This window comes from Drosophila sulfurigaster, chromosome 2L, assembly GCF_023558435.1.
Source record: "Drosophila sulfurigaster albostrigata strain 15112-1811.04 chromosome 2L, ASM2355843v2, whole genome shotgun sequence".
Classification (NCBI taxonomy): Eukaryota; Metazoa; Arthropoda; class Insecta; order Diptera; family Drosophilidae; genus Drosophila; species Drosophila sulfurigaster.
Genome location: NC_084881.1, coordinates 3057148 through 3083047, shown reverse-complemented (window position 1 = coordinate 3083047; position 25900 = coordinate 3057148). Strand labels below are relative to the sequence as shown.

The 25900-nt window shown below is 38.8% G+C and overlaps 1 protein-coding gene and 1 long non-coding RNA gene across 8 annotated transcripts; one reads left to right on the top strand and one right to left on the bottom strand.

The window, feature by feature from the left end:
- Positions 1-11220: 11220 nt before the first annotated feature.
- LOC133845775 (uncharacterized) lies at positions 11221-15636 on the bottom strand. Of its 6 annotated transcripts, none has more exons than XR_009894818.1 (4): positions 15065-15636; positions 14257-14340; positions 14011-14128; positions 11221-12367 (listed from the first exon to the last, which is right to left on the bottom strand). It is a non-coding gene; the product is annotated as an uncharacterized LOC133845775 (long non-coding RNA). The 6 variants fall into 6 exon arrangements; XR_009894817.1 differs by having other exon boundaries at positions 14261-14340; XR_009894820.1 differs by having other exon boundaries at positions 15220-15636.
- Positions 15637-19591: 3955 nt separating this feature from the next.
- LOC133845596 (protein bunched, class 2/F/G isoform) lies at positions 19592-24865 on the top strand. 2 transcript variants are annotated; one of them, XM_062280095.1, is made up of 3 exons: positions 19592-20182; positions 21563-21892; positions 21961-24865. In XM_062280095.1, the coding sequence occupies exons 1-3, from the start codon at positions 20008-20010 to the stop codon at positions 24069-24071; spliced, it is 2616 nt and encodes an 871-aa protein (XP_062136079.1). In that variant the 5' UTR covers positions 19592-20007; the 3' UTR covers positions 24072-24865. The 2 variants fall into 2 exon arrangements, with proteins under 2 accessions (XP_062136079.1, XP_062136085.1); XM_062280101.1 differs by having other exon boundaries at positions 19635-19650.
- Positions 24866-25900: the final 1035 nt, after the last annotated feature.

The window sequence follows — 25900 nt, the reverse complement described above, 5'->3', positions numbered from 1 at the left end:
TATATGCAAGGCATTCAATCGTTTAGATTCAGAGCAAATAAACTGAATTTTGCGATTCAATTGTATAAAATGAATTGCAAGTGCAATTATCGCCATTTCTATAAACTGTATCACATATGAGTTCTAAACTATACATTTTCACTCCTTGCTTTTTTTTATGACATTCTAAAGAACCAATTATGTGTATTAAAAAACGTTTGAATTGAACGCTTTTATTAAGCTTTCGCCCTAAATCGCTAGTCTACTACGTACACTGCATTAACATGATATAAATTTGGCATAATTTCACTAACTTCTAAATGTTATGTTTTTCATTCAAATTTATTAAATTTATACTCATTTGAATGAGATGATATGCAGTAAGAATTAAACATTTTCTTAATATATGCATAGGTACGGTATACGTAGGCTAGGCATATTGACCACGATCGTCCCAGCGAAAACATGGGCGAAAAATAAGAAAACAAAATTGGTATTTTGCATGTACAGAAAGTCACCTGTGAAGAAACTGGAAAAAGTAAAAACCAAAAATAAGTTGCGATCGTTAAATGTAATGTAAAATACTATAGGTAATCTAAGATTTGCTGTACTATTGAGTAATATAACTTTAAATGATAGAGAATAAAAATTGAGGAAATGTTGAATGAAAAGTACAAAAACAAAAAAAAAAAGAGAAAATCATCGTGGTAACCTATTTTCGCGAAGATGAAATGTAAATGCTAAATGCTAGAAAAACGAAATTGCCGCTAGGTAATTGTCAAGTAAGTGCTAAAAGCGCCGTGTGCAGCAGGCGGCATGACAGCGTGGCAGCATGCAACAAGTAACAAGAGCAGCAACATAACAACAGCGTATAACAATCATGGACAACAATGCTGCGCTTGACCCACTTTTTCCTTTTGCCAACAGGCAACGGTAAACAATTTCCACCAAGCAAGCGAGTGGGAAAAGTTGCAACTTTTCATGCAACACATCAACAGACATAGACACACACGCTGCATAGCGCCGCAAAGTCAAAGTCGACGTTGCGGCGCTGCAAGCGTCGACTTCGGTGTTGCTATCGCTGTCGCTGTCGCTGCTGCGCCGTCACTGTGGAAACGACTATGCGCGCTTGCAGTTGCAATTGCATTCGCCTTCGACTTCGACTTCGCTTTGGTTGTGACTCTCGCCAAGTGAAAGTAAAGTGGGGCAAATGTAATTATTGTTGCTTCTAGTAACCGTAACCGAGTTAGAAGCCTCGACTGCAGTTGGAAAGTTGGCAACAAATGACGACGTCGACGCCAACGTCAACTTTTACACAATATTTTATTTAATCAAATTGCAAAGAGAAAATGCTAGCAACATCGACAACAGGCAACAGACAACAACTGCGGCACCGCAATTGCAACAGGCAAATAATGCAACGCGAAACTTTCTATTTTTTGTGTGTCGGCTTTGACGTCAACACTGAATGCAACTGCAGCATTCACGCACACACTGCCATTAGATGTTTGCAGATTGTTGCATGCATGAATTAATGATTGTGGCCCATTTTGGTGTGTATGCAATTGGCCTTAAACGTACCCGTAAATAACCAACAGATTTTGTAGGATGTGTGTTATTAAACATTTTAGAAACATAACAATCTGCAGTATATATAAGAAAAAGGATAGCATCAAACTGATCCTCTTAGGATAATATATACACACCTTTTACAATAATTCACAATTTTATATATATTATAGTATAATATTGTACAGTAATCATAAAAAATGTTTATGTTTTTATCAAAAATTATGATTATGATATTTTAAAAATGTTCTCAAATTTAAAATCTATATTATAAAAATTTTATTAATCAATGACATAATAATTATTTATGTTTTTTCAAAAATTATGATTATGATTTTTTAAAAATTTTCACAAATTTAAATTCTATATTATAAAAATTATAATAATCAATAACATTTTAAAAACAACATCTTATCATCAATTTAGTAATTTTCTCATTACTCTATTAAATTGCGTTGTTTTTTAGCTACTAATCAACACATAAAAATTTTGATTTTTTTGTGCTCTTGTCATTTTGTAACTGGCGTCGTTTTTGTGTATAGGGTTTTATATATTCACGAACACATTAAGTTTTGGAACCAAAACGACAAGAGCAAAATATTAAAATTGGTTCGAGTAGTCAACAAATTATCAAATTCTATTTTTATTACAATCTAATTATTAAAACAGCCTATTTAACTGTTAGATTTGTAAAATTACAAAATTACTATGTTTATTTGTCAACCACTGCAAAATCAGTTGAGTTTTTCTTAAATATTTGACTTATATTAGCTGAAATTGAATTGTAATTATACCAAAACTCTAGATTTAAAATTACGCTGCCTTCTTGATTTTTTCGGACTTTCGGGGAAGCAGGAGAGAGCGAAGGCTTCGATCTAAAACGAACTTGGTCTGCGTGAAACATTAACAAGTGCTTTCAAAAATTATTTTATATTATTATTATTTATTATTTTATTTATCTATACTCTCTGAGATCTATGGTTCATAGGGACGGAAGGACAGACGAACAAACAGATGAACATTTCCTGTAGGCTCAAAGCTTTAATAACCTTTTACCCTGTGAATAGCGTGTAAATCAGTTGTTCGTTCGCTAAAGGGTTTTGACGCGATATAAAATTGTGCTGTAGGCCTAAGACTTGACCAAGGGACTGCAAGCGGGATTGAATGAATGACTTGTTAAGACACTTCCATTGTTAATTCTCCATCCGAACTAGATAAAACATCGTTGGTAACCCATTCAGATTGGAAAAAGTCATGCACAAAATTCGGAATGTGATCGAATTTATATTTACTTTGCTTACACTTTTCTTATTAACTTCTATATTTCTTTATCACGATCATAGTTTGCTTCATACTATTTGCATTGTGAAAGGACGAAAAAGTTGCTGCTCCTTGGAAATTATGGTCACTTGATGGTCACGGTCAAATGGCAAAAGCTTTTGCTGTTAGTGTCACAAATTGCACGTCCCCAATGCGAAACGATGAAATTAGTTAAGTAATTTACAGTGAAATGCAGATTGCGGGTTGGTGAAATTTGTTTTTGTATTGACTGGTATTACACGTACTCTCATTCGCCTGAGCATTGTGACAAAGACGTGAGGTTTGTTAAAACCTAAGATACACCGCCTCAGTGCATTTTGGCAAAGTGCGCTTCGCTACATGGAGCAGAGTTGTAAGGTAAGGGTATCTAATGCTAGTCAAGCAACACAACCGGTTCTTTTTTTTTGCTTTCGTTGCCATTGTTATTTCCATCGCGGCTGCATTTGGCACACATAATGTGGCTGCTGCGATCCACATCCGTTAGCAGCCACAGCGGCAGTTGCAGTTGCCGCGCAGTCGCAGCGCAGTTGCAATTTTAGTTGCAGTATTGCATGTGGTACGTTGTGATGTTCGTTGATGCATTAGAAAGTTTCAGCAAAAGTGTGACAGCTTTTCTATTTCCCACCCGCGCATAAAGGCGGATTGAGGTACAACAATTTAAACATGCTGTTAACCTATTTTTGTATGTACTTACACATGCGTTTATGTCGTTTTGTTTAATCTTGACATTCCAACTGTTAGAATTTGTCAAGATTTCGCCATTTTAACAATTAATAGAATCCGAAATGTATATATGAATATATATATTAATATATACATATCAGTTCTACATTGATTTTATTACAGGGAAAAACAATATTATTTTATTGCGCGGCATAACATATAAAAGCATCGTATTCGATTTAACGCCAACTACGGCAGACTGGTAGTTTGAATAAAAATTAATTCAAATATATTTACGATATTCCGACAATTTTATTTTATACAAAATTATGTTTACTAATAACGTAGGATTTATCATCTTATAGTCTATTTTAAGTTGAAGCGTGCATATTGTTTCTGTTGATGTCCTAATTCGCCATCATTTGTAAATACATAATTCAACATACATACACATTCATTATAATTCCTCAGTCTAAGGCTCAGAACACGGCATGCCACGTTAGACAGAGTCACTAGAGAGCATTGACTGTTGACCGTGCGAGGACCTTGCACTTGAGTGCGATTCTTGCTCCTTCGTGCTCAGCCAAGTCAATGGCCAAAGGAAAAGCCGCAAAGTATCCTACGCAATATATGTATATATATATTTTGCGATTTGACCGTAGTGTTGTTGCTTTCGTAATGTGGCAGAGAGTTCGACATCTGCCAAAATTACAAAGCACTTGCGCCACACCAACAAGAGGACACCAGGCGAATCGCCTCGTCTGATGAACCCGCCCCCATTTTGGCCTGCTTCACGCAGCGACAGGGCGACGCTTCCGTCGACCCACCAATCCCAAAAGTGAAAGGTTATTATAACAATATAAAGCAGACGTTGTGGACATCGATGTCTGGGCAAAGTCTAATAACCTTTCCCTGCTTTGTCCCTTTCCCTTTCGTTGGAGCAGACAACGCGCGCATCCACAAACAATAATAAGGACAACAGCCTCGGCAAGAATGTAAGAGGAAGAGATTGGGCGCCAGACGCTGTCTACGGTTCATCTTCCTGCCATCTTCCAGTTCATATCTATAGACGAGCGCACACACTTTCAGACGCACTCAAAAGATTTCCAGTAAACTAATAAAAAATTGTCAGTCTGCCCTTGCCAATGTGTTTGTGAAAATACACACACACAAGCTCACAAGTATGTACATATATACATTTATATTTTGCACATATGCATATATGTATATGTGCAACTACGTATTTATGTATGTACATATGTATACTTACATATATACCTACACATACAAACACACCGTAATGGCGTGCATCCTGAGAATGTGAACGTGAGTAATAACAAGTAGACAGGCAGAACCAAAGAGCGAGACAGCGAGATGGAGTTGAACAGTAGTTCAATAGTGCTAAATCACACAAAACAATAAATTGTATTACATTTGCTGACATTTAAGTGGGCTCATCGAACACCTGGTACACACATTCCAAAATATTCAGATATCATTGTTTATAACGAATTTTAGGTTTCGACAATTTTTAACCACAGTGCAATGGTTAAAGCTTCTGTGCCAGACAAATGTCATTGCTCGACGCCAGAAAGGTTAACCTTGAAAGTTTAGCTTATAAAGAGGCAACAAAGGACGAGCAACAGTAGACAAAGAGAGAGTGAGACAGGAAAAAAGGGAGATGTTCAATTGATAATAATCGATGGTGGATGTATGTATGTAAGTACATATGTAAACACATACATACATACATACATGTTAATTACAATAGAAATGGAAGAATTTAAAACTATTCAATATCGCAGTGGAGCTAGAAATTTGAACTTAATATGCGACCGAATAACCAAACGATAGAATTGGCTTCAAAACATAGCGCAGCATATCAATTGACTTGGCCAAAATAAAAAGAGAAAGCGGGTCTCCGTTAAAGAACACTGAGCACCAACACCAAACAAACACTCAGATGGAAACAACTGACAACGGCAACAACAACAAGACAACAGCAATATAAACTGGCTACATAAAATTACCGCCAGCAAAAAGCAACGGCAACAAATAATAAAACTGGGTCGGCACGCTGCTGCGTCAGTTGCAAACGAACAACGTTGTTGTTGTTCGAACTTGTTTGAGGTTGCGTCAGTCTGACAGTGCATTTTTCGTCCAATTGGATAACGTGCCCATGTCACACATGCATACATTCATATGGATGTATGCATTTACTGTGTATGGTGTATGCATGTATTTATGTATGTGGGTATAGAATTGATCTCAAAAGAGTAGTTCGTCGAACAAAGTTTCAAGACAAACTGCAGCAGGCTAGTCTAGGCTTTAAACCTTGTTGCCACAACTTACTCAGAACGCGACCGCATTGTGATCGCAGGAAGCTGCAGTTTCCATTTCATTCCGTCCAAGTCAACGACAGTTCTTGATCAGAGGCTTTTGTATTTGTGTTGTGTAATTTGTGAGCCCCAAATGAAGAAAAACGAAAATTGTAAAATATGTAAGTGTGTATATACTTACATTTATGAATAAACATAAAGTTTCCAACAAATTCTAAACAAATTTAACTTTAATCAGTATATGAATGCATGTGTATCAAGTGCACGTCTGCCACGCCTCTTAAATAAGCGGCGAAGGCTCGATCAAAACAAACAACTGAAAAAAATAAAACAATCAGGTAAGAATATTACTCGTTTACTCAGAAATATAATATGATTCATATATTAACGTTAAATGAAATTACTATTTTATATGTACATACTATGTATGTACATATGTATGTATGTACAAATATCGGAATTGTCAAGTTGGTTATCCTCTGAACTTATTATTAATTTTTTTTCGTCCTTTGTTAAAAAAGTGCGATAGAATGTCTGAATACTTCAATTTCGCACTCTCTCGCCACATCATTCTCTCTCACACTGAGTCATACTTCTGATGCGGTCACAATTGATGACGCTGTGTTTGCTGTTGCTTTATGTGTACCCGGTATTCACAGAATAAACGGGTATAATATATCACTCGGGAATCCGAAGTCCTTTTTGTAAAACACGTCTTAAAATGTAGCGTAAAAATCAAATATTTTCAGTGCGACCGTCAAAGCTTATTGAATCATAGTAAGGTTAATTTACTTGGTCATACTCAGTTATTTTTTTGTTTGGTAAGAACAAATAACGGGTATGGCAAAGTGATACACACTCCATTTATGTACTTATTTGTTCCTCTCCGAATTCGACTTTTGATTTAAATCTGCAACTGCTTTCGTTCATTCATAAACTTTAAAGTTCTTATGGTTCTCAAATTTTTTATTAAACACAAATGTGCCAGTCGACGCAACAACGTCATTTGTATTGCGATTACCCGCAACTCTCACACGCGGAAGTCATTGGACTTGACAACAACAACAACCGTATCATGAACGATACAATGTCGCGTTGGTGGCCATCATATTGTAACGGAAAAGTTGCTCCTTTGTTTCGAAACATACTTACATACATATGTACTTACATATGTATGTACTTACAAGCAAATATATTTACAATGTGTATGTTAACGTATTTAGCTAAATTTATATCCGATTATAGTTTTACATATAAACATTGTACATATAAATACATACACATATTTCGATAAATATCGATACATTTTAATTCTTCGATTGTGAAATACACTTATACATGTAGAACATACACATGGAATGTACAATGTACGTATAATGTATGTATGCATATGTATGTATGTATCTATAAACAAGCAGAGGGAAGGTGGCGAAAGAAAGACAGAAAGAGAGAGAGATAAAGATACTTCCAAGGTCTCTTACGTCAGAACATGTGCAATGTTGTGTGGGGTCAGTCAAATTGGAATGTGAATATGAAGTATAAATATTTAAACTCATACACATAAAAGCATACACTCTTACATATATGCGTTTACATATGTATGAATGTATTGTGGGTGTGCAAAAAGTGCAGCGAGCCCAGCACAGTTTAGGCTCCCGTCACAAAGAACAAAATTACCCGACCCTGTTATTGTTTTTAAACTCCCCAGTCAACGTGCGCCTATATATATGTACATACACACATAAATGCATGCATGTGTGTGTAGCTTTGTCACACAAGCACACACACAGTTACAGTCTCAGTCATTCGCGTCGCAGTGCCTGATCGGCAGTAGGTTCAAGGCCAACGCCTGAAAGGTTCAAAATGCTCACCATGCGATTATGTGAGCGTGCGCAGAGAGCAGTCATCAAGACGAGGAGCGATCAATGGTAAGTGTATGTGTATTTATGTATGCATGTACATATGTATACATACAAGTCCACGCCCACATATATACATGTGTTTGTATGTATGTATGTATAGGCTTATTCATTTAGGATTATTACATATGCAAACATGGATGTATACATAGAAGTTTCTACCGCTTATGTAATACAATCCTGATGGGGGCGCACATACAAATGCAACTCTGGAACTTTAAAAATTAAAAAAGGAGGCATGCATGTACATACATACATACATATGTATGTACAAACATACACACATATACAAATGTATATCGTTTGTACATATGTATGTATGTATAAATAAATTGTATAGGTGTAAAAAGAGCGAAACATTCTAGAATCTAGATTACATAAAGCAGCAAAACAGCCTACAACGAGATCAGACAGCACCACAGACAGACAATAATGCAGCCCGTACAAATATTCGTACTTAGTCGCCCTCTCTTCAACACACACACACATACACACAGCTTTAGCGAAAAAATGTTGTTTCTTTTTTTTTGCAAGCAACAGCAGCGCAGCCGCCGTCATTGGCTCTGCTGTGTGCGTGTGCATTTGTATGTGTCTCGCACTGTGTGTATTTGTTCGGCCGCAGAGTTAATGCACTCCAATGAGAAGTTCAAGGCTGAACAAATCAGTCGTTTGTTCAGTTTGCTCATGCTCACGGCGTCAAGCCATATGTATAGGTGTATGCATGTTATATACACATATATGATGCGTACGTACTTGTGCAGGACCGAACGAGAACATTTCTGTGTAGGATCTATATGCATACATATGTATGTATGTACATATGCTTGTTAAATGTAAAAAAAAGTAAAAAATTATCGATATTCATATGTAGATTTAAATATACAGTTATTACCACTCGTTTATTTACATTCATGAAATTATTTAATATATAAATCTAAATAAATATGATGCATGTATGTATGTATATATGTATATAGGATACATCAATACATATATAATTGTATATACATACATATGTATGTAGTTAGGTTTCATAAATATTATATTCATACATTTGCTTACCTCAAAAGTTAATGCTTATCTTTGCTTTGCTCAACGCAATAACAATCAGCGGTTAGTTGGTGGGTGGGAGAAGCAATAGCATTATGGGTCGTTGCACGATGGCAGCAGTTCATTTAATTTGCACACAAAGTTCATATTTTGGGCGCCACACAAATACACTCATTTATTTATCTTATTCTATTTTATTGTATGTGTTTATTCCCAATGCTCCCGCTGCAACTGCGCAAATTGTTAAACTGAGAGAGCAGAGAACAGAAGATCGTTTCTTATTGAGAGAACTGCCAATAGTGGAAGAGCGAGAGAGTTTTGTTTCTGGTTTATTGAATGACCAATCAACCTACTGGTTGGTGGGGGTTGCGACTGCTCGGCAGTCTGCAATGCAAGACAGATGGAATCGAGAGCGGGGCATTGCTGACCGCGGGCGGGGGGAACTGCCTCTCTGCCCCCTGCCAACCAACTGTTTTTGTTGTTGTTTCCAATTCTAAATTTAGCATTTCTGAAGAATTTGTGTTGAGTGCACGGTGCCTGCGCCGTTGGCATTTTCTTCTATAAAAGGGATAATACGTTGTTACGTCTACTCATTGCTGAATGCCGACATACAAACATGTACATATGTACATATGTATGTATATGTTTAATAAAAACATACATATGTATGTATACATATGTACATGTGTAACTGTCGTTGAGTTCTCTTCTCGCTGCAGTTCGTCATGCTCGTTGTTGTTCTGCGCATTTAATTCTTATTCGTTTATTTCGTAATAATCGCAACATCCGTTGCCGTTCATCGTGTTGAAGGGGGTGGTGAAGAATTGATGGGGGCTTATATTCATTGTTCTTTGTGCATATGTATCTGTATTTGTTGCAAGAGGCATCGTAAGACGATTCTTTGTTGGCTAAATGATTGCATTGCTGATCTTATTCTTGCGGTTTTTATTCTTCTGCTTATCGCGAGAAGCATTATATAATTATAATTATCACCCTTTCTGTTTATAAAAGTGTATGTACATACATATGTATGTATGTATGTATGTATGTATGTATGTATGTACTTATGTATTTCTACATATGTACATTCATGGGCATACATACATACATTAAAAAATGAAGGTACTGTGTAAGTCCAAAACGTTAGTTTTCTATTTGGCAACATTGACAACAGTAATTGCAGAAGCAACAACAATTAGCCAAAAAGCAAGGCATCAACAACAACGAAAACAATTTGGAAAGTTTTGTTGCCGAAATGCATAATTCATACATGTACATATGCACGTACATATGTATGTATGTACATATGTATGTATGCATCTGTGTACAGTTGACACACTAGCCAAAAGAATGAAGTCGCTGCTGAGGGAAGTGAAAAGCTAAAGTCAAGCGCGAAAGCAACTAACGATAAGCTATAGAAGCGAAGAAGGAGAAGCAGACGAGCGTCGAGATCTTGTCAAATGAACAACAAATGAAGCGCATTGTGCAAAACTTTTACTCTGGCCCCGGGTCTTGCTGTGGCTATTGACACCGCTACGGCAAATATACACACATCAATTCACATAAACTATGTTTGTATGTATGCAGGTATATATGTATTTACGTATAGACAACAGTTGAGTAGCTTCTACTCGTAAGCGAGTGTGGCAAGAAGAAAAATTAATTAAACAATCAATTGGCGTAACACTTTCTCTTCTTAAGCAATAAAACCGAAACAGAAGATCTTTATAGCGTTGCTATAATGAGCATTGGGCGTGAGTGAACGTTCTAAACCCGTGTCTCTTACTACGATCGACGTATTTTCACCAGGTGGAGAGCTTGAATGTAGAACACACTCATACGTTTACATGTGCATCACATGAACATACAAAACAAGCTCGAGCTTAAAACAACGCAGCATGTTTGAGCCTCAACCTGTATGAAAGCCAAAGCTGAACCGAGCCAATGCCGGGCACTAGGTGAGCGAGTGCAACTCAATCGACAACGAATGACTGGGACAGTGAAAAAGAGAGAGAGAGAGAGAGGGAGAGACCTCAACCGGTTTCGTGTGCTCTGAATTTGAAATTCGGTTTCTGTGTTGAGCACTGAGCGAAGACGGACAGCAGAAAAGAAGTGAGTGATGACGCAGCTTGAGCTTTGATAAGTTCTTGAATTGATCTTGCCACAGTAGAAGTTTCTTTCAAAGCGCATGTCTATGCCTGTGTGTGTGAGGCACGGCAAATACTCAAATCCGTTACTTGACCCAGTTCTGAACTGGATACGAGAAAGACGAAAAGCTTCAAGTCCAAAAGATTGCAGCGAAAGAACGTTAACGTTAAGAGAGAGAACTTACACCAGTCTAAAGATTTGACAGTGTGTGTGTGTAAGAGATGACTTTATGAATTTGTGTGTGTGCTTGTGTCTTGCGTGAAAGTTTCGTAATTACTCGACGAGTGTGTGTGTGTCTGAGTGTGTTTGTTAATCGTGCTCTGGCGGCCTACTTTTGAGGAGAAAGTAAGAACGAAGCGCTCACGCTGCTTGGGCTTCGTTTCGATGTTGCTGTAGTTGTAGCCGGGCTTTCTTTATTATCATTCTTATTGTAATTGGTTACATAAGACGAAAATCTTGCGGGCTCTTTCTTTTTGTTGCGTTGCTTTGTTAACGTTGCGTTGCCTTGAGTTGCGTTTCATCGTGTTGTGCTGTTTATTGTCTAACCGAAGGCTGAAAGACTAACTGAGCGACCCATTGATCGTCGCTCTGACGATTCTTGTTCTTTCTAACGGTATAATGGACTCGAAATGTGGCTCTAATAATGCCGTTTACCTAATTCTGAAAACTTGTTTGGCATTGTCTTTCGTTGCGCTTATCGGTTATCGCTATGTGTGTGTGTTTTTGTTACTGTCTGCTTTGTGTACCATTTTCACCGTTTACCATTTGGCCCAATTACTTATGTACGTTTGTATGTATGACAAAGATACAGATTTGGGTACTTTTTCTTAAGGCGTTACATAATTCCGTTAGACATCACAAAATTGAGTTTCTCTTTATCAGTTTTATTTAGCTTACTATGTTTATCTTAAAATGTACAAACATAGTATTAACTAACAAGTACTAACCTAAGCTTTCGATTCAAATATATATTTTTATCTCTTAACATTGTATTTTTTATTTAATATCGATTGAGTCAGTAATACCCATTAGACATGCCTTAATAACACAATCGTGTATCTTTATTATTACCTAGACTTTCTGGTTTACTCAGGCGGAGTTCTATAAGTAACACATCTTTTTTTTTAGTTTTAATTTCATTACTTCATACCCTTACAAAAGAATCACTAAACTAGTAGGGTTTTTTACTATAGAATTGTTGTTGTATTTGTGCAATTACTTAAGCACTTTTTTTATTATATTGTATAGTCGCAAATTCTATTGAATTAATTACAAAAAAATTATTATTGTTTACAAAATTCATAATAAATTAAAATATAATTATTACCATGTAATTATTATAATATAAAAGTAATGAAGATCCCTGGACCCAGATAAATGCTTTCCAGAATGAAAAGGTAATAAAATTAACTATGTGAATTTAATTGTGAGTTTTTAGTTAATTTTCTATTCATGTCAGATTTAATCTTATTATAATATCAAGATAACAGCCGGCTATTAAATATCTAAAGGACACTTCATGTATTTTAATTTACCAAAAAAAAAAATATTAATGGATTAAAATTCTGTTCTCAAAGTATGTCGAAATTGAGCATTCTCAACTAACATCATAGTTCTTTATAACAAAACAAATGAAGCTTAAAATTATTAACTAAAAATGCGTAATTCAAGACATAAAGTTAAGCCCGATTTCTATTCTTCAGTATGTGGAAGGAACACTGATTTATTGGTAATTATTTTTATTTGAGTTTCGGAATACTTATACTTATACTTATTGCTGCACACTGTGATTTTAGAGGGCTAAGATATCTGAAGTAAAAAAAAGAAAGAGAATAAAGAGTAAGCAAAGCTATTTTGTCAATTATAATTAGCAGCTTAGACTTGATTTGCCACAATGGCAGCAAGCAAACACACATTATGTGAAATTCTAATAATAATTTCATTACGAAAAAAGAAAGCAACACAATAAACATGTCACGCTCTTTCTGTGGCCATAGCTGTTGTTGATTTGTAGCTTTTGTTGTTGCGGCTCTTGCTGCTGCTGTTATTGTTATTGCTTAAATTGCTGCTGCTTTGCTGAAGTTCGCGTCGCTGCCGCTGCGTGCATTGACTTTCCATTCTTGTGTGCGTGTGAGAGAGTGTGTGGGCGGGAGGGGAGACGTCGATGCAGAAACTTGACTGCGCCATCTCTCTCTCTCTCTCTCTCTATGTATGTGTGATTGCTTTCGTTATTCTAATTTTTTCCTTTCCGAAATCAAATAACAAAAAACAGCTAAACGAATACATACATACATAGATATACTACACACATATGTACACACACACATACATACATTTGTATTATCAACATGCAACGACTCAGTATTAAAGAAATATACAAAGTGATAAATGAAATCAAATTGAATAAGCAATATGTATTACATATACAATTATTGTACATTTCACATTCATATGTAAGTACATACATATGTGACAAATTTCTTTTATATGTATGTACAAACATACTTGTTGCTAACAATGCAAGCGCAATAACAACGAAACGCAAAAGTTGCACGATGAAAAGAAAGCAGAAAGCGATGACCGTCCATCCCCCAATTTCATTCTGTCCCTTTGTCGGTCCGATCGTTCGTATGTTTGCTTGTATGCGTGTAGACGTTTCTACGTGTGACGCGTGAGTTCTGCACAACGCAACAGAGCAAGCAGCTCCCATTAGCATTACACTGTCACTCTCTCCGTCTCCGTCTGTGTCTCTGCTTGTTCCCTCTCGCTTGCTCTTCTCTCCTACACGCATGAGCTTTTTTGGCTTTGCAATCGATCATTGAACTTTGGTTGTGAAAAGTAGAGCAAGACCCAAATTTCTTCACTGCTTAGACTCTTTGACAGCGGCTGCTCGCTGCGTATATGATACATATACATATATACATATGTATGTGTATGCAGTCAGTTTGTTTGTATGTAAATATATAGGTGCTGTGCTTTGGTGTTATCGCTTCCTCTCTCACTCTCTTTCTGGTGCTTCTCACTCACTCTCAATATGTAGTTGAGGCAAAGCGGCTGCTTTCTTTCTTTGTTGTTGCGTCGCGTCGCGTCGCGTCGCTGCGATTGCGATTGCTGCTTATGTCAAATGGTTTCTCAAGTACCCTCCAATTGCGACCGATAAACAGTAAATAAAACGGACAATGTTATTGTTTATGAAACAAAATGCAAAAATTTATTAATGTAATGATCGTATTTAACATATGTATTTAATAATTGCTTAGAATACAAACTCACATCAGTCCACTTAGCGGGGGGCGTGCTCCACCTTCTACCTTCCACCTTTCACATGTGCTGCAAGCGCCAGTTTTCGACTTCTGCGTGAAAGTAACAAGCGAACAGTTTATGTACAAATATGCTTGAGTGTGTGTGTGCCAGTCGAGATATTTGGTTCGGCTCGGTTTGGAAGAGAGTGAGAATGAGCGAGCATGAGAGTATTTGTGTGAATCGCTGGGCTTTTCGTGCGTGTTTGCGGCAAGTTCATTCACATTTGCACTCATTACGCGGCCAAAAACGGCAGCCAGTGCTGCTCTTGAAAATCAAACTTCTGTAGTGGGCTGCCAAAAACTAAACTGCAATATATGTACACACATACATATGTACATACATAAATGCAGAAACTTTAAAATACAAAGTATGCATAGCTAACTGTTATTAAGAAGCCTTCACATCCTATACGATAAACAAGATCAATTAAAATTTGCTGATTGTCAAGAAATACAACCTTCAAATTCCTATTTCTTTGCAGTTCTGTAGCAATACCATTTAGTAAAATATTCATCAGTCATTAAACAGAAAGTTTTTTTACGAGAATATTTGGGTATTTTTTTTTTTTAACAAATTATGATTAGCTATCATCACGTGTACGTCGGTAGGTGCTGGATAGGTGGCAAATAACAATTGCTGCATATTGTTTTCCTTTGTCATGTAACACTTATGTATGTATCATCTCGAACCAAATCCCTACAATCGAACAGTTATAATGTACTATCTGTATATTGCCCACTGTCTCCTCATCCATTTCCTTTCCATTCCTCTCACCGTTTGTTTGACAACGTGCCAGCGCCATACAATGTAAATTGCTCAATCTATGCATTCATTGCCTTGCGCACCCCCCGAGTGCCATCACCTGTTCAGTAGGCCAGTCCGATATCACATCGAACTTACCGTCACGTTTGCCGTCTTGGCCTACTCACGTTTTTCCAGCAGCAGCGCAGTCAACAATGCAACGTGTCGGACTTCGAACATGTTGCGAGTGCTAACGTAACGACACAACGCGACGCGACGCGACGCTGAAGTCTAAGAATGTGAAGTTAGGTAAATGGTGGGTGAGGGGATTTTATATAGTATCTCTACATTTTCGTCGCTCCCCAAACCATTTATTCTCACGTTGCACAGGCGCGCTTTGTGGAAGACTAACAATGACTAACTCTCCCGAAACATCGTTGATTCGTTTTGCAGCACTTTCGAGGTCACATTTGGGGGCGGAGACTTGGTTTGGTTTGTTGACTTTGCGTTAGGAAAGTTTTGAGTTTCCAGTTTATTGTAACTTAGATCAGTCAATTGACACAGACTTTCTAATTCTAAAATTCGGATTCGTTGTCACATCAAGACTTATAGTAGGAATTAAATTAAATTTTTCACTAATATTCCATCTTTAAAAATATAAGAACTTTTAAAGATTACATAATTTTTAGTACCTTGTAGAGTTAAAACAAAATAAATACATTGTAAATAAAATTGTTTACAGGGGAATATTCTAAAATATTCAAATACTCTGCGTAAAATAAAGTCTTCTACTTGTACATGCTCAACAACTACATATAGTATTCGTAGTGCAAGCTATTTCCGTCATAAAATAATGCAATATCCAGAATAAATGAATATTTATTTGTATATTGCATCACCAACATATGCCGCGTAATAAACTTGCAATTAGGTATATTCGTTGTATTGAATTGAACTGTTCGTTTATGTTTTCTTTAATACAAAGTGTAATTATTGAAGAACACTTTTACAATTTCCATGTAATATGTTAAAAAATAAATCTAGCTAATAAAAATTACAAGAATATTTGATTAGCACTCTTTTAAAGAGTATCTGCGATACGACTCAGTTTGATTCAACCGAACATTGTCGTTATCAGTTACAAAAGCAATCACGTTGCAAGCCGCAACAAAATAATAATAACAAGCTAAACCTATAGCTGAATTACTGTAAGTCTAATACACACCTTATTTTCAAATCTCCCTCATAGCAAAACGAAATGTCGTATTATTTAAGGCAGATAAGAACAACAATAACTAAACCATAACGAATAGTAACTATGCTCTCAGTGGCTAGTCAGGAGTGGTCGACAAGATACTCTGTGCTTTTGTCTCAAAATATACATATACGTATATTGTGTATTTTGTATATTTTGAACCTTGGCTTTTCCTGTAGAGCTCAACTCTTCAGTAGATTAGCAATATGTCGATTTCGCTCTTATACCCCTCTTTCCACACTCGTCACAGGGTACAAGCAAGCGCAATATGTGAGCAAATCGCTCATTTCCATAACGGACTCAAGTCGCGAACATGTGAGCCCAGCAGCGTTGGGAACTTGTCGAGACGCGTCGCGACGCGGGAGCGTTGCACTGCCAGCCGGCTGCACATTTTGCGACACGTGACCAGCGCCAGCGCCCGGCGAGTATCAAGTATAAATAGCTCTCGTTGGGCGTTGCTATAACTTGACATTCGACGGTGTGCTCGATGAAGGGGGGGCCATAGCGAGAGGGGATATTGCAGTGCGCTAGCTGTGGCCATAGCTTGTATTACGTTGTTGTTGCTTTTCGCTGCTTCGCTGCTGACTTTGACGCCGACGACGAATACGTTGAAGCTGTTTCGTAACAGTTTGACGTCTTGCTTAGTGTGCGTGTGTGTATGTGTAGGTGTGCACTGAGAGTGTGTGCGTAGAACGTACATACGTAGTCAGCAAGACTGTTACAGCCGTTTGTTCGTTCCTTTTCGTTCCATTCCCCATTCCCCATTCTCCATTCCCTACTCCCCCACCACAACGTGAATGCTACTCTGGTGCCACGCAAACATCGCCTGCGGTGTAACCAATGAGCGAACCAGCACTGATTACCTGAGCTATACACCATACTCGCACATTCACATTGGTATTCGTGTTTGTGTTCGTGTTCGTCTTCATTGCAAAATATTAGTTGAGCTTCGGCACTTGAATGATGCTTATGACGATGATCAGATCAGAACGACAGGGTGCAGCGGAAGTAACGAAACAGCGATTGGCCGGACCACGTGAGTGCTTGGCTCACGTGTAACGGTAGCTGGCTGGACCAGCAGAGTTGACGGCTCGACAACTCGTCGTAATGATTTTGCAATCATGCGAATTAGTTATCCCACTATAATTAAGTATCAAGTGAGGAGAGCAGCAGTATTCAAGGAATCTCGAATGCTTATTAAACTATGGCACATGATAACTTCTCCCCCTCAGTAATATTCATTCTATATGTTACTTGTAATCTTATATTTATAAAATAAATTTACCCACATTTCTCAAATATTTAAATTGAACATTTATAAATATCAGACTCAGATTCCATTCCTATGGAAATTCATTTGGACGAAGCAATATTTTTTAATGTGTAACACTTTTATTATTTTATTCATTTGGTGCATAGGTAAATTTACAAAATAATCGAAGTATTATATAATTCAACTTGTTTGAGGAAGCAATTGTCTAATATAATTTTCTTTCGAATAACGTTTTAAGTACTGAACATTTTTTCTACGACAACCGAAATAGCTTTAAATATTCCGAAATTTCCCGAGATAACAAATCTTCCTCTCTATTGTTTTTATACTTCTTCTGGTATTTTATATTAGTACTTATCAAGTTAAATTTTTTAATTCTGATTCTTACGAATTTCCAAGTAAACAACTCAGCAAATCCATTTGCCAGTCGTTCGTTCGTTCCGTCCGTCTTTGGGTCGTTGAGTTAGTCACACTCGGCCATATCAGACATAGTGGAACTTACGTAATATCTCCCGACCTAACTTTAGCTCGTCTGCACATGTACCTGCCCTTGTCTCTATTTCTACCCTATTCCCATGGCTTTAGGGTATAAGCTCTGTTACTAGCCCTTCATAAAGTGTTCTTAGCAAACCTTTGGCTTCTCCTTTTTATTCAATCCAAAAGATCAATTTATCTACATATATCGAATATTGCATATTATGACAAATCACTCGACCTTAGATGCAATACTTGAGTGGTCCAGTGGTCTAGGGTATCTTCGGGCCGATCTCTGCGAAAATAACTTATTATTGTTTTTGTATCTAATCTGCAACGATGTTGTTATTGCCAGTCACAACTGCATCGCTTAGTTGATAAGATAGTCTCATTTTTTAGGAGAGGAAGTGGTTGTCTGAAAATGGGTAAAAATCATACTTCTTTGGGGCGGAATAATTAAGAATTCTCGGATAAGTTCTAATGTATCAAGTACTCATAATATCAACAAAGTTCAAATAATATTAAAATGCATGAATTAAATAGAACAATAGGCAACTGAGTTTCAAACTGCAGTGAGGTTTGTACTAAAATTGTACCAACAGCTGTAAATTTTATTCTAAGCATGATACTTGGAAAATTGGAAAAATTATACATTTTGTGTGCTCTTTATTGGAGAGTTCTTAGCTATGTACAATTATAAAGAATTTATTTCTTGAATTATTATTAAAAGTATTAAATATTTATCATAAATTATTGGTACAGCACATTTATGTTGCAATGGGAACACTCAGGACGTATTTCCGTTCATAAGCATGCTGAGTGTATGGTGGAGTTAATTCGCATTGAGCTTTTGCAAATAAACCGAACTAACGTATGTTGTATTTTTATTAAATCTATTGAAAAAGGAAAAGGAAAGCATAATATGGTTTATAGTTTGAGCAATTTGTATGAGACTTTTGCGTCATCAAGAAGACAACTGAAACTCGAATATACATATACATATGTATATATATAATCATATATGTGTATGTCTGTCCATACATGTTGGCTGCATTCACATCTATGTGCATACTCACATGCAAATAGACTCACGGGGCCAGCAGCGCAGCGCAGCGCAATGCAACGCAATATTTCAATAAATACAATTTACCCGTCTTCCCGCATTTGTCAATCGCCCTCGTGCTGTCGTCGCACTGCCTAGCCCCCCGCCCCATCCACTGGTTGGCGAGCAAGCACACGGCGCAATCACGTTCTACTTTTCAAATATGCAGCTCAAAACGATTTGAGATTGACACTGATTACTCAACAGGCCAGCTGAACAGAACAGAAATGTGATCGGTTGGAGCTCGCAGCGCAACAAGTCCGCAACCTTCTCCAACCAGACAAATTTCACTTTTACCCATGCCACGGCAAGCAAGCTGCTGCTTCAAACATGTTGACCGGTGTTCGATGCTCGATGTGAGTCGCGTGTCGCTAATGCGTGCAGCGGCAACGTGACCAGGCTCCGATTGGACTGTGGCTGTCGAGTGAAATGCTTTTACAAAATTCAATTGCGATTCAGCATTCGGTCGAAACGGTTGTGAATGCGCTCGCGAGCCGCGTAATATATTTTATATTGTGAGTGAATTACAGTCCTCCTCTCAAGTGCTGCTAGTGGGGAGATTGAACACAAATAGTAAAAGCAACATAAACACACAAAATATCAGCCGAAACATAGAAAACGCTGAACTTTAATTGTGGCATAAAAACAGAAAGCTAGTAAGAACAATTACTTAGTACACATACTAAGTATAGATCGTGACAAAGATCTTCAAAAACCAAAAATAAATATATAAACGTGAGTGTTTGTGTGAGTGTTTTCTGATCATTCGTATCGAAATGCAAATTACAAAATCATATTAACAAATTGCATTTGAAAATTTGTGTTAATACAACAAACGGTGCTCGCGAATGGGATTGAATGCTTAAAACATTATGTCGATTGTGTGCATCTTAGAACAGAAGGTGAATTTTATCAAAGAGGCTGCAACAAGCAAACATATTCTAACACTCAAAAACAGCAATAAGACCAATAGCAACAACTGTGCGGATAACAACAACAGTCGATGTGCAATATCATCATTCGCAGCCAATGACAACAAAGCACAATGTAAGTGCAACAATGAAATAAAACAACAACAACAACAAGAGGAGTGCATAAATTTGTTTATTAGTTAACAACGCAAAATAAACTCATGCGAAATAGGGAGAATAGATGTGAAGAGAGCGACAGCAAAAGAGAGAGAGAGAGAGCGCAGTAGCAGCGCGCTTAGTCATTTTGTTTTTGTGAATTTCGACTCAGCTAGCAGCGACTGCAGCAGAACAGCACAGCGCGACGTCGTCGTCTGTTGCTTTTACTTGTTGTTCCTTGAGAATGGGGCTGCTGTGCTGCGGCTTTTGGATGTGTAGGAGTCGTAGGGGTTGCCGGCGGCAGCAACGCTGGCAGCGTCTGGCCGCTGACGTGAGTAAGCCAGTTTATGGGAACGAGAATAAGTGTTTGTGCGTGTTGTCTGTATGCGTTTATAATATATACTGTGTGTGTGTGCTATAGCACATTGAACTGCAAATGCCAATTCGATGGTCACGGTGAGGGTGAGACGACAACGGCAGCGACAGAGACGACAACAATAATGAACACAAAGACAGACACTTACACTTGCACACTAGCAAATCTCTTCGTGTGATTTCTTGTTTACGTTGTCGTCGTTGTCATTGCCATGCATGCATGTGTGTACGAAGGTATACTTGTGTTGGTGCTGTCGTCTAATTCGCTGATTCTTGCATCATTTGCCGTAATCATTGTGTAAATGGCTGCGCTAAAAATGAAAGCAAATGTGCTGCACTTGGGTTTGGGTGAATACATGCATTTGTGTTGGTGTATTTGCTTGTTTGTAAAGGTGTCAGCATGTATTTATATACTTCTACTTTTTTCGGCTAGTATGGCGCATGGGAGGAGGGCAAGGTCAAGGACCAGACAAAGAAACACCGGCCGGACGCCTTTGTATGTATCTCTAAGTGTATGTGTGTGAATAGCCAGAAAATATCGCATTAGACAGTATGGCGTTGTGGACATTGGATGTATTTATTGTTTATTGCGTTAATTATAATCACATTGCATATTTTCTGATTGCACTCTAATTTAAATTAGAGGAATCGGCTGATACCGATATTTTTTAGACATACATACATCGAAACTTTAGACTACTGCAGCTACTTTAACCGAGAAAAAACGAAACTTTATTAATGGATTTTATTTTTATTTAATTTAACGTCAGGTGTAAATTTTATTAATGGATTTTATTTTTATTTAATTCAACGTCAGGTGTAAAAATTAGATAAATTATAAACAGAATAAAACGTTCTTGAATATACAATTATATATTGATAATTAATTTAAAATATATTGAATATATAATTTATTCATATATAATAAAAACAATGGTATTTTTCTTATCGACTTATCTAAGTAATTTTTTCCCAATCGTTGCAGTTGAGCTTGCGAACATTAATCTGAAACTGCTGCAGTATAATCGCCAGTATCAGGATCAGAAACAGGAGTACAGCGAGTTCGCTTCTCGTCCACTGTCCCACTCAGTGGTGCTTAAACGGGAGCGGCAGGGAGAAGAGACAGAAGAAGAAAAAGAAGAAGAAGAAGACGACGACGAGCTGCAGGCGACGGCAATGCCCGAGGTGCTCACTGCCACGCCCACCCAGAGTCATAACAAAGCTCCCGTCTCTGCCTCCATGATGAGCAGCGTACGCATGACGACTATCTCACCCACGTTGTCCATGAACGGAAGTTCCAACGAAGCCACCAATCGTAAGTACATCAATATAGCCGTTGTCACAATACCTTCCTCTATATCTATATCGTTCTCTTTGCTGCAGTTCATCCATTGTCCATGTATGGCGGTTCAATCAGTCCACAGTCCAATGACAGCGGAATGTCGGAGAGCCACAGCATGGGCAAGTTTGTGCCCGCCGGCGGCTACGGGGATGGTCACAGTCACAGTCACGGTCACGGTCACGGCCACAATCACGGACACAGTCTCGGCCATGGACATGGTCACAGTCTGATGGGCAAGCCTGCGAGTGGAGGTAGCTCGCCATCCACAATGACGGCCGCACAGAAGGAGCTGTTCTCGCAGCGCAAGCAGCGCGAGTTTACGCCGGACAACAAGAAGGATGAGAGCTACTGGGATCGGCGACGACGCAACAATGAGGCTGCCAAAAGGAGTCGCGAGAAGCGACGCTACAACGACATGGTGCTGGAGCAGCGCGTCATTGAGCTGACCAAGGAGAATCATGTGTTGAAGGCGCAGTTGGATGCCATTCGCGACAAGTTCAACATATCTGGCGAGAATCTGGTGAGCGTGGAGAAGATCCTCGCCTCTCTGCCCACCAGCGAGCAGGTGCTCAGCAATACAAAGCGCGCCAAGATAAGCAGTGGCACCTCCTCCTCCTCGTCCAATGGCTCCTCTCTCGCCTCTTCGCTCTCCTCACCCGAAGCCAACGCCGGCGACAACTCGCCCGCACCACATGGCCATGGCTATGGTAGTGGCTCCATTGCTCCGCCTCTCTCGCCCATCATCTATGGACCCAACAGCAACAACAACAGCAGCAGCAGCAGCAGCAGCAACAGCAGCCAGCGTGTCAACGATGCGACAGTCAACAAGAATGGCCATGTTGTGGTGCAGCATGCTGGGCCGCCAGCGTCGACGGCATTGCCATTGCCTTTGCCACTGACTGCGCCCCATCCTCAAACGCATGCGCATTCACAACCGCATCCTCATCATGCCTATCAACAGCTGCAGCAGCATCAACAACAGCAACAGCAGCAGACACAAGAGGCCGTTGCTCCGCCCCCGCCAAATGATGCACACAATCGCCCGCTGCCGCCCAGCAATGCCATCGCCAATCTGGTGCAACAGGCGCTCCATCGCAACGTCAGGCCCGAGGATTTGGACAGTCTGCGCAAGGTTGTGGCCGTGGGAGCACTCTACAACGCAGCTGCTGTAGGCGCCACGCCAGCGGCTTACGTCTCCCCAGCTGTGACAGCCACGCCGACTTCTGCTTCCGCCTCCGCCTCCGCCTCAATGTACATGTCCTCGATCAGCAAGGAACAGCTGGAGGCAGCCAACTACCTGCACAGTCACAACATTAGCCACAACCACAACCACAATCAGAGTCAGAGTCAGAGCCTCGGCCAGAGCGTCGAGGGAGCTGTCAGCAGCAGCGCTGTGGACGCTGTGAGCAGTTCGTGCTCTGGTTCCTCATCGGTGGTCAGTTCAGCGGCGGCCAGCGTTTTGAATCTGTCGCGGCGCGCCTGCTCGCCCAGCTACGAGCACATGCTCTCCTCGACCACCTCGTCGACGCACCATCATCATCTCTCCTCCGCCTCATCAGCATTATCGTCGTCATCGTCTGCGTCGTCGTCGGGCGCCGTCTCCGGTGACGATGAGCAGGAGCATGACATCGCCGAGGAACATTTGCATCCGCTTTCGCATACGCATACGCATACGCATCAGCATGCACTTCAGCATCCCCATCAGCCGCAACACACTCTGTCGCTGGGGGCGCACAGCAATGCTGGCAACAGCAGCAGTGATGCCAACAACTGTTTGCCTCTCAAGCTGCGGCACAAATCGCATCTAGGCGACAAGGATGCGGCGGCGACAGCGCTGCTTTCGCTGCAGCACATCAAACAGGAGCCCAGCTGCAATCGTGCATCGCCTCCAGCGTGGAACGACGGTGGCGATAACTCCAGCGATGAGCGCGACTCGGGCATCTCAATTGCCAGCAGCGAGTGGACAACGCAATTCCAACGCAAGCTCCTCGCTCCCAAAGAGGCCGCGAACGCCGCCGCCGCTGCCGCCGCGGTCTCTGTGGCCGTTGGCGTAGTGTCCAACGTGGAGCGAGACCAGATGCTAAAGAGTCAGCTGGAGAGGCTGGAATCGGAGGTGGCAAGCATTAAGAGTATGATGATTCTCGCCGAGTAGGAGATGAGAGAGCGAGAGTGAGAGCGAGAGCGAGGAGAGAGAGCGAATAGACAGATTGAAATTGGTTCGAGATACTTTTGAATGCAAATGCAGAATGTGATTGCAACTATATGCGACTTGGATGGGATATGGAGTGGATTGAGAATGGATATCGATAAACACACACTCACACACACACACACACACACACACTATACGTACTATATATACATATATTTTATTGTTGATGCAATTGACTATTTCTGTATTTCTGTGTAGAGTTTGTTCTATAATCATATCTAACAAATATTTATATATGCGATAAACTATATAGATCTCGTCTTAATCGGATTTACGTTCTAGAGTCCGTTCCAATTAATTAACAGAATTTGCACACATACACACATGCAATACATGTACATTAAGTAATCATTTATTGTTATACTGTTATTGTCTGATTTTCCTTATTCGCAGAATCATTAACATGTTCGCATACATATTATATATTCACATACATACATAGATACTTTTCTAGTTTTAGATGTTGCTAAGTATTTCCTATTGTTATCACCTTTAAGTTTAAGCTTTAAAGACAACTTTTTCGCGCTAGTAACTATTCCTATTTCCGTCTCATCTGAGTCAGGCGACAAAATTTTATATTTTCACTGTACATACATACATAAAGTTGTAAGCTTAGTTACGTTTAAGCTCTATACATATATAAAATATATAGACACATGAAGCAACTATAACAATTACATAATGTACGAGATTAAACTATAAAGATTATATTTAATATATACATCGCATACATATTTACATGTAGAACACTTTTTGCAAAGGCTTGGCAATTTACTTTTCGTTAACTCATGATCAACTATAATTAATGATCTTTGTGACACAGGCGACAGACAAGCGCAGATGTGAAATGAAATCCCATTATCTTCTTCCCCTCGATTTTGTATATCGTGTTGTACTTGTAGAGATCAGTGTCAAAGCTAAAGAAGCGCTGCCCAGGGCAGCACTTAACATAGTAATTGTGTAAGCTATAAGACGTTTTACTGTTAACTATAATTAGAAATTTTCGATAGGCATCTATAGACGCCACCATAAAGCTTATACTTACTGTTTTATTTATGACTTGTATTTTAGTTAGCATTCGTTTTGCGAAGATGAAGTGCATATATGTACATAGTAGATGTCTGCATACTCCGATATCCATGCCTATATATTTAATGATGTGACACTCTAAATGCACAAACGTTTGTCCTGAATATTAAAATAAAAACATTAATTTGAATTATCCTAGTGTGTCTTTGTGTAAATAATTGGCGGTAGTAGATTGGAACTTTAAATAAATGCATTTTTGGGCGATGACATGTTATAACATAGATTGAAAAAAAACATTTTTTTTAATATACAGAACATTCGTCTTAAAAATTTAGTTCTTAAAATAAGATCACTTTAACAACAAATTCTTAAAACTATGAACATTAGTGTGAAAAATGCCAAACTATCAAAATTATGCAAAAAATGCTAGATTTGCATAGGTTATAAAATTCTGCAATCTTTCGAAATTTCTATAAAGTTGTTATCTAGCTTTGAATGTTTTCGTTCATAGCTCTATGAGCCGAGCTGTTGCATATTATTCTTTATTGCACAATCTAAGAGAGAAGGTCCTGGATTCTCAAATGCTGCGCGAATCGATGATAAGGATTTCAAAAGTAAAGTGACTAACTAGCAACTAAAGGCGCTAATTTTTACTGAACTAGTAAACAAACTCTGTTATTTTTGAATCAGTTGTCAAAATCAAGAATTATGGCAGCCGAAATAATTAGAATCTGTTTACC

What these genes read in the sequence shown, in the direction of transcription:
- LOC133845596 (XM_062280095.1), top strand. Translation starts at nt 20,008, where the DNA reads ATGTCGATTGTGTGCATCTTAGAACAGAAGGTGAATTTTATCAAAGAG. An exon ending in CAATGACAACAAAGCACAAT is followed by an intron (nt 20,183 to 21,562) that starts GTAAGTGCAACA and finishes CAATCGTTGCAG; the next exon opens with TTGAGCTTGCGAACATTAAT. An exon ending in TTCCAACGAAGCCACCAATC is followed by an intron (nt 21,893 to 21,960) that starts GTAAGTACATCA and finishes TCTTTGCTGCAG; the next exon opens with TTCATCCATTGTCCATGTAT.